Genomic DNA, 9,767 nt, shown 5'->3' with positions numbered 1-9,767 from the left:
TCAAGAATTTCAAAGAGTGGCACCAGGTGATTGTGAAGGTGCTCTTAGGAGGTGTTGTTCCTGGAGCAGTGGCTGTTCTCCCCTCAGATCTGGGGTGAGTTAGGTTCTAGTTTCTTGTTACCTCAGCATTGTGAACAGTCAGGGTGCTGAGCTTTCCCAGCGATCTCCCTCATCTCCCTCACCTCCCTCACCTTTCCTCACCAGGAAAATGGCTGGAGTGATGGAGTCCAAGATCGAGCAAAGTTTCCAAACTGTTAATTCTTGGAGGAAGAAGAAGGAACAAGAACAATTCCGTAAACTCTTTATTGGTGGCTTGAGCTCTGAAACCACAGAAGAAAGTCTGAGGAACTACTACAAGCAGTGGGGAAAGCTTACAAGCTGTGAGATCATAAGGGACCCTGCAAGCAAAAGATCAAGAGGGTTTGGTTTTGTCACCTTTTCATCCATGGCTGAAGCGGATGCTGCCATGGCTGCCAGACCTCATTCTATTGACGGGAAAACAATTGTCCCCAAACGCGCTGTCCCAAGAGAGGAATCTGGACAGCGTGGGGTTTTCCTAACTATGAAGAAGCTGTTTGTTGGTGCAATTGAAGATACTGAGGAACATCATCTTAGAGATTACTTTGAGAAATATGGAAAAATCCATGCCATGGAGATAATTACTGATAGAGAGTCTGGAAGAAAAAGAGGCTTTGCATTTGTGACTTTTGATGACCATGATCCTGTGGATAAGATTGTGTTGCAGAAAAACCATACCATCAACGGCCATCATGCAGAAGTAAGAAAGGCCTTTTCTCGACCTAAAAGGCAATAAGTCCAGAGTTCTAGAAGTGGAAGGGGAGACAAAGCTGGTTTTGGAGATTCTCCTGGTGATGATGGAAATGTTGGACCAGGGTCAGGACAAGGAAGTAGCTTTGGAGGACGATCTGATGGATTGAGAGGTGGTCAGTGGACTTGGTCATGGTTATAATAGGTGTGGAGGATGACCAGGAAGTGGCAATTTGGGAGTTAGCCCTGGTTATGGAGGAAGAAAAGGAGTTTATGGTGGTGGAAGACTTGGATATGGATTGACAAGAGGATCTTTAGCTTCCTATTTTATGTGGACTTGACTGTATAAATGGCAACCCACTCCAGTACTCTTGCCTGGAAAATCCCATGGACAGAGGACCTTGGTGCAGGCTACTGTCCATGGGGTCACAAAGAGTTGGGCACGACTGAGCGACTTCACTTTCACTTTCTGACTGTATAAGGAGGAGAGCATAAGAGCCCAGAGGTAATAGGGCAGCTTTAGGTTATCCAAATAATTAATGACTTTTAGGAAACTCTTCTCAGTCATGCCATGACTGTGGCAGTGATGTAGCAGAAGACACCAGAACAGATGCAGAGAGTCATTTGTGAATGGATTGGTTTACTTAAGAACATCACCTTACTATGGAGGAAAGAATGAAAAAAATTGCTTTTGAGACAGTTTCCCAACTTTTTGTTTCTTTCAAGAGGATAGAAGCATCCCTTCTTTGATAACATTAATTTTCTTAGTGTCTAGTGACATGTGAACCTGTTTTCAAGATTTTTCTCACAAAGTTTGGAAAAACTGTTTTCTAGGATCATGCTATAATAAGACATTTTAAAAACTGAAGTGTCTTGTAGTATTAAGAAGTTGTTGTACATTTATGATTTAATAAAGACCTCTGAAGGGAAAAAAAAAAGAGTACTGGAGTGGGGTGCCATTGCCTTCTCCAAGGGCATCATTAAAGCTTGCATATTATTGAATTATGACCTAAACTTTCCCTGAAATATTAAAAAAGGTAATTGACATCGATTGAGCCCTTACTGTTGGTCAGGCAGTAGTAACATACTTGCATTCTCATAATTTTCCCAGTGGCCCTATTGTATTAGGTTTTTAAAAAATATTTATTTGGATCCACTGAGTCTTAGTAGCAGCACACAGGATCTTCATTCACTGTGGTGTGTGGGCTCAGCATTTGTAGCACATGGGCTTAGTTGCCCCATGTCATGTAGGATCTTAGTTCCCTAACCAGGAGTCAAACCTGAGTCCCTGCATTGGAAGGTGGATTCTTATCCACTGGACCACTAGGGAAGTCTCCTGTATTAGTTTTTGCTGCTGCAACAAGTTACACAACCTCAATTGCTTACAAGAACACAACTTTATTATCTTCCAGTTTTGTGGGTCAAAAGTGCAACACTGGAATACATTTAAGGCATTGGCCAGGCTGTGTTCCTTCCTGTACACTCTTGGTAGGGTCCATTTTCTTTGCCTTGCTGAGCATCTAGAGGCCACCCATATTCCTTGGTTGTGGACCTCTACCTGTCTTCCAAGCTGTCAAAGGCAAACTCACAGTCCTTCTCACATCATATCACTCAGACCTCTTCTGCTTCACCCTTTCACTTACAAGGACACTTGTGATTATATTGGATTCCCCTGGATAATCCAGAATAATTTCCCTATTTTAAGATCACCTGATTAGCAACCATAGTTCCATCTGCAACTGCAACTCCCCTTTACCGTGTAAGGTAACATCATCATAGGCTCCAAGCCTTAGGATATGGACATCTTCAGAGGCTACTATTCTGCCTACCATACCTATGAGGTGGGTTCTATAATTCACAATTTAACATTTGAAGCAATGATTTCCAAGCAGGGGTGATGTGCAATGTCTGGAGACATTTTTGATTGTCATGATTAGGGGGAACTTCTACTGGTCTCCAGTGGGTAGAGATGCCAGTCATCTTACAATGCCTGGACTATTCCCCCACAATAAAGAGTTATCAAAATGTCAATGGCACCACTGTTGAGAAACCCTGGTCGAAAGAAACTGAGACTGGGAGAGCATGAGTATCTTAGTCACAGCTAAGATTCAGAGCCATGATGTAAAGCCAGGTCCACCGAGATGGTTAGATAGCATCGCTGACACAACAGACCTGAGTTTGAGCAAACTCTGGGAGATGGTGAAGGACAGAGCAACCTGGCATGCCGCAGTCCATGGGGTCACAGAGTCGGACACCACTGAGCAACTGAACAACCAGCGCCAACACCTGACTTTGAATCTCAGACACTTTCTACCTTTGCCACATGCAGCACTATACGTGCCTTCAGTTGTCCTGTGACAAGCAAAGCTGAATGGCCCCTTCATGGACGTATTCATACACAGTGATAAGAGGACTTCTTCAGTCTCTCTCTCTTTTTCAATATTTATTTATTTGGCTGTGCCTGGACTTCGTTGTGGCATGAGGGATCTTCAGTTGAGACATTTGTACTCCTAGTTGCAGCATGTGGGATCCAGTTCGACCAGAGACTGAACCCTGGCCCCCCGCATTGGGAGCTCCAAGTCTTAGCCACCGGACCAGAAGGGAAGTCCCTCTTTAGTCTCATGTCTCTGAACATATAAATGTCCAGCCCAAAATGACCAGTGCCTTGGTGGTCTGGACAATGCAGCCTTGATTGTTAGTTGAAGCAGTGTAGTTGTTTTATGGAAACATTCACTGAATGTAATCCACTCAGGTCTTAGAGTAATAAAACCAACATGAGGCACAATATGCTTTCTCAGTGCTAGAAGTAGGAAAGGAATTGGTCCTGTAAGATGAAATATCACGTCAACCTTTTGCTTCTTTTTACTCATCTCCCTAGCTTCTGTTGCTTCCCTTACCAGAATGTCAGTTGCTGACAACATTCAGAAATGTGTTTCTATGAGGATAGATGGGCTTCCCAGGGGGCATTAATGATAAAGAACTTGCCTACCAATGCAGAAGACAGAAGAGACTCAGGTTCCATCCCTGGGTCAGGAAGATCCCCTGGAGTGGGGCATGGCAACCCACTCCAGTATTCATGCCTGGAGATCCCTGTGGACAGAGGAGCCTGGCGGGCTAGAGTTCATAGAGTCCCAAAGAGTCGGACACACTGAAGTGACTTAGCATGCATGCATGAGGATGGATAAATACCAGAGTCTGTGTGTTCTAAGTACACAGTAAGTGTATGTAAAGTCCTATCCCAGCATGTTTATATAAGTAAACTATGTAAGAAAGTAACGTGTTATATTTATCATCCAACATGTGAAAAAAAAATCACGTTAGCATAACATAACCAAAATTAGGTAGTCACAGATTTTCTAAATGATGACATATTTAACTTTTCATTAATCACATCATTAACAATCCGTTGTGTCTGAACGTCACCATTGCATAAGCCATGACATCGTTAAATATACACTGAAAATAATTATGGCAAGATTATTATTTTCTACAGCCACATGTTCCCTGAAGAATTCATTTGAACCCAATTACAGCATTTCAACTGTACAAATATCAGCATGAATTTAAAAGACTTTAATTAGAGAACACCTTTAGCTTTCGTTGGGTAAACCGTTACATTCCAACATCAGTCACAGCAATTTACATAATTACATATTTGTGTACAAGGTTTCGTTGGTCTAAATTATTTAACAATTTCAATCAATTTTGCTGGCTTGTAGAGTTTCAAATGCAGATTTTCACAGTGCCGCCAAATAAGAAAACATCAGCTAAATGTTACTTGATATGTATGTGAAGGAAGTTGCAAATCTTTAAGAAATGGTCGCTCATGATCTAGGCTCCTGAAAAATCAATCACCCTCTGCCTACCCTGAGTTGTACTAATTAGAAAATTAATCCATTTTCTAAGAAGCTCCAAGAAGCTAGTCACTCAGCTCCCAAATCACTCAGCTCCCCAAATCAGGTCCAAGACCAACCCTCAGGTCTTCCAATTCCAAGTTCCTTGGTTTTATATCACATCTTCCTCAGTCCTGTTGACTGAGGGACTTTCTCAGTATCTGGCGCAAAGTTAGTTATCTGTGGAAATGAATTCTCAGTCTAATACTCATCACACAAGTGTCTTGTTTTATGTGCAGAGCTGGTGTTCAGCTGAATTCCCAGTCTATCTGATCCTACATCCACAACCCCAGGTCCAGCCAGTAATGCAAGAGCTAAATGGAATTTATGGACTTCTAGACCCTTCTGGGCTATAGACAATGTCCATTCTGATTGTTAGGTCTCCTGGCCTCCTGTTAGAGGCTATGAAAATCACCCTGGCTTATGTTAGTAAGTTACTAACTTCTCCTCTCATCTTAAAAGGAGGCTGAAAATAATAATGGTTCTATTCTTAGGACTGTGAGGATTGTATGAGATCATTTGCATAAGGTACTTAACACTGTGCTTGGCATACAATAAACTGTTAAAAATGTTAACTATTAATATTTTGCTACCAAAAAATTATTTTCTTTAAACGACAGAAGCCAGTGCCCAGCTATTTAGGATGCTCAGAATGCCCAGATTCAATACTCAAGATTCAAAACATTCAACATATTAAATGATTTTTTATATAATAAGAGTAAGAATAATTATAACTGTAGAATTACTCTTGGGTAGAGAAGAAATGGCAAACCACTCTAGTACGTTTGCTTGGAGAATCCCATGGACAGAAGACCCTGGAGGGCTACAGTCCATGGTGTTGCAAAAAGTCAGACATGACTGAGGGACAGAGCACAAAACCTTTACTAAATAATGTTTACAAAGTGGTTTCTTACACATTGTTAAATTAATACCATGAACTAAAAAATAGTGGCTAAACTTAGAGATCCTGTGTTAAAGATTACCTTCTCTTAATTAGGAGTTATATATGATTTTAATTTGAGGAACACTAAAGAAAGCTTCAGTGAGATTGATGGTAAATAATACATTTTGTATATGTTAAATTAACTGTAATACATTTTCTTTTATTTTAATAGCTGAGTCTAACTGGTCAATCTTAGGTTTTATAGAGGGGCTTCCTTAGTGGCTTAGACGATAAAGAATCTGCCTATAATACGGGGACCCAGGTTCAATCCCTGAGTCGGGAAGATCCCTGGAGGAGGAAATGGCAACCCGCTCCAGTATTCTTGCCTTCAGAATTCCACGGACAGAGGAGCCAGGTGGGCTGTAGTCCATGGGGTCACAAAGAGTCAAATATGACTGAAGTAAATTACACACACACGCATCAGTTCAGTGCAGTCGCTCAGTCGTTTCCCACTTTTTGTGACCCCATGAATCGCAGCATGCCAGGCCTCCCTATCCATCACCAAGTCCCGGAGTTTACCCAAACTCATGTCCATCGAGTTAGTGATGCCATCCAGCCATCTCATCCTCCGTCATCCACTTTTCCTCCTGCCCCCAATCCCTCCCAGAATCAGAGTCTTTTCCAATGAGTCAACTCTTCACATGAGATGGCCAGAGTATTGGAGTTTCAGCTTTAGCATCAGTCCTTCCAATGAACACCCAGGACTGATCTCCTTTAGGATGGACTGGTTGGATCTCCTTGCAGTCCAAGGGACTCTCAAGAGTCTTCTCCAACACCACAGTTCAAAAGCATCAATTCTTTGGTGCTCAGCTTAAAGGAGGCTTAATGCACAGTGTACTTCTCCAGTGCAAATGGCACAGTGTCTATATTCCATTACTGTAGTAAAGATAATAGCTTTATTTGTGCCAGCTCCTCCTTTAAAATGCCCTTACTTTCTGAACTGCTGATAACTCATGCTAAAAAGGTTTTCTACCATGCCTACAGCCCCAAAGGACTCTGGGCTTCTTAATACGATGTAATACAGGACAATGAAAAATAAATATAGAACAGAAGTCATTTAAAAAGAGCAGAAAAGTAAAGAATGCCAGACTTTGAAGAGTTAAAGTTGGGCACTGGATTCATTTTACTATCTTGGCAACTATGACAGAAGTTGGAAGCATCTTGTGTAACATGATCTACATTTTCTGACAAAAAAAAAAAAAAAAAACACATTTGTCTGGTAACACATACTTTCTGCAGCCCACCAGGCTCCTCTATCCGTGGGATTTCCCAGGCAAGAATATACTGGAGCAGGGACCTCCCTGGTGGTCCGGTGGTTAAGACTCTGTGCTCCCAATGCAGGGGGCCAGGGTTTGATCCCTGGTCAGGGAACTAGATCCCACATGCCACAACTAACAGTTTGCAGCTCTCAATTAAAGATCCCACATACTCCAACTAAGACCTGGCATAACCAAATAAATAAATAAATATTAAGAAAAAAAAAAAGAACACTGGAGCAGGTTGCTGTTTCCTCCTCCGAGGTATCTTCCCAACCAAGGGATGGAACCCAAGTCTCCTGCGGCTCCTGCGCTGACAGTGCTCCTTTACCATGGAGTCACCTGGGAAGCCCCCATTTAAACCCATAAGATTGACCAAAGTTAGACTCAAGCATTAAAATAAGAGAAAATATATTAGTTAATTTAACATATACAAATTTGTTATTTATCATAATCACACTAAAATATAAATTTTAAGTAGAGTATAAAGAATGTAACAACACCATGTTTATAAAACTTTATAGTGTACAAAAGTATTTCACAGACATTATTAACACTCATTAATTAAATCAACAGATATTTATTGGAAATTATACATTAGGTATTTGTGCCTGGAAAGGATAGTATAAAATACAACATGGTTCTTATATTCTCAGAGTTCACCATTTAGTGGATGAAGTTAATACTTTAGAGAATTTATTAAGAAATAATTAATAAATTCCACTTGTGATAAGTGCCATGATGGAGCTTCCCTGGTAAAGAATTTGCCTGCAGGAGCACCCAGCTCTGATCCCTGGGTCAGGAAGATCCCCTGGAGAAGGGAATGGCTGCCCACACCAGTATTCTTGCTTGGAGAATTCCATGGATAGAGGAGCCTGGCAAGCTACAGTCCATGGGGTTGCAAGGAGTTGGACACAACTGAGTGACTAACACTTTCACACTTTCAAGTGCCATGGTGGAGTCTCCAGCAGGGAAACCTGACCTGTACTAGGGGGTTGGAGAAAGCTTCCCCCAGGAAGTGACAGGAAGGTTGAGACATGAAGAATGAATGAGTCGATGTTAGCAAAGAGGAGGATGAGCTCTAGAAGCCAAGGAAATAGCTGGGTAAGCATGCGAGTTTGGAAGGGGTGCCGTCTGTCCTAGGAAGTGATGAGAGGACACTAGCGTGGCCGGGCATCCAGACCCCAGAGACAAGTCACATGAGGAAAGAACAGGCCGGGAGACTGGTACTCACAACATGCTGAGTTTGGAAGACTACCAGATCCTGAGAATTTGATCACAGGACCTCGTAAATTAATAGAGACTGGCGGATAGTGCAGAGCAAAGCCAGGCTCTAATGACAGGTGGGTTCCCTGTGGTTTCATTTAGTCACATTAAGGAAAGCTGAATGTCCCATGTCATCCCAGCTGGCTACACACCACAGCAGCTAACAGCTGTAGAAGAGTTACCGTGGCTCTCTGAGTATCTAAATGACCTCAGAGAGGAGACAGGGTATCGATGGTTAACAGTCAAGCTTTCTCACCTTAATTCCAATTCTGACTCACAGCTTTATGACTGTGGACAAACCTCTAGTTACTCTGAGCTTCTGCTCTTTTGTTTACAGAATGAAGATCATGTTTCCCTCGCCTCATTATTGTGAGGATTAATAAAGGAGAGCACTTCACAATGATAAATGCTCAGTTTATAGCTTTACAATTCTGACTTATGCCTTGTTTTCCTTAGTGAAAGTCTTAAGTAATATTTTATTCGCAAAGGTTTTAGAATGCTGTCTTTAGAAAATGCTTCAAAGGCAGCTTGGTGTAATAGAACACCTGAAGTCAAATGCCAGGCCTAGTGCTTTCTAGCTGGGTGACAGTGTGAAGACTGAGCCTCAATTTTTTCATCTGCTAATTGGGGACAGTACTTTATACCTCTATTGTTATTTTATGTGTTAAATGATGTAACATTGGTGACTCTGTATAGTGCCTATTACATAGCACATCTGCAGTAAATGATTGTGCCCTACTTCTAGCTCCAAGGAGAAAAAAAATTTTTGTGCTGCATTTAAGAAGGCAGGATAGACTAGTGCTTCACAGACATCATGCATGCACAGGAAACACTTGGGGAATTTCCAAGATGCAGACTTTTATTTGGTAGATCTAGGATGATACCCAAGAATAAACATTTCTATTGATAACAAGCTCCCAGATGATGCTGTCCCAGCTCATGCACAGCCCACAGTGTAAATGCCAAGAGTCTAGATGATCTTCCTAGTTTACTAACATCATCAAACTGCTATCCCCATCAGAATACGTTAGCTAATACTGGGATGTATCCTGGTAGGTCTCCAGGCTTCCTAGAAAAGAAAGTAACATTTTAGGACTTCCTATTGTTTGATTGTGATGGACAGGGAAGCCTAGCATGCGGCAGTCCATGGGGTCACAAAGAATCAGACATGACTGAGCAACTGAACTGATGATTGCTTGATTTCATTTACATTTCTTGCTCCAGAAGTAAGAAACTTATGCCTACAAAATCTAAGTAAGATAAAAAATATTGAGCAAGAACCATCCTTTTGTTTTTTTAAAAAATGTTTTTTATGTGGACCATTAAGCCTCTTCATCAAATCTGTTACAATATTGCTGCTGTTTTAGGTTTCGGTTTTCTGGTTGTGAGGCATGTGGGATCTTAGCTCCCCTACCAGGTATTGAACCCACACCCTCTGCGTTGGAAGGCAAAGTCTTAACCACTGTACCACCAGGGGAGTCCCAGAATCATTCTTAATATACAGGTTTGCTGGTCACTCATTTGGAGAGTCTCTCAGGAATGCTTCCCAGGTGGTTTCCCAATGGTAAAGAAGCCGCCTACCAATGCAGCATATGCAGGTTTGATCCCTGGGATAGAAAGATCCCCTGGAGAAGAAAATGG

At 41.7% G+C, this 9,767-nt stretch overlaps 1 protein-coding gene across 1 annotated transcript; it reads left to right on the top strand.

Moving 5' to 3' along the window:
• The first annotated feature begins 208 nt into the window (after positions 1-208).
• Positions 209-814, top strand: LOC128059177 (heterogeneous nuclear ribonucleoproteins A2/B1-like). Its single transcript, XM_052651571.1, has one exon. It carries the CDS (start codon positions 209-211, stop codon positions 812-814), a length of 606 nt encoding a protein of 201 aa, XP_052507531.1.
• The last annotated feature ends 8,953 nt before the right edge of the window (positions 815-9,767 follow it).

The sequence above is a fragment of the Budorcas taxicolor genome, chromosome 14 (assembly GCF_023091745.1).
Source record: "Budorcas taxicolor isolate Tak-1 chromosome 14, Takin1.1, whole genome shotgun sequence".
NCBI lineage: Eukaryota > Metazoa > Chordata > Mammalia > Artiodactyla > Bovidae > Budorcas > Budorcas taxicolor.
The sequence above is the reverse complement of the archived record's forward strand: the minus strand, read 5'-3'. Positions and strand labels throughout refer to the sequence as shown.

Coding starts and splice junctions, on each gene's coding strand:
- LOC128059177 (XM_052651571.1), top strand. CDS start 209: ATGGCTGGAGTGATGGAGTCCAAGATCGAGCAAAGTTTCCAAACTGTT.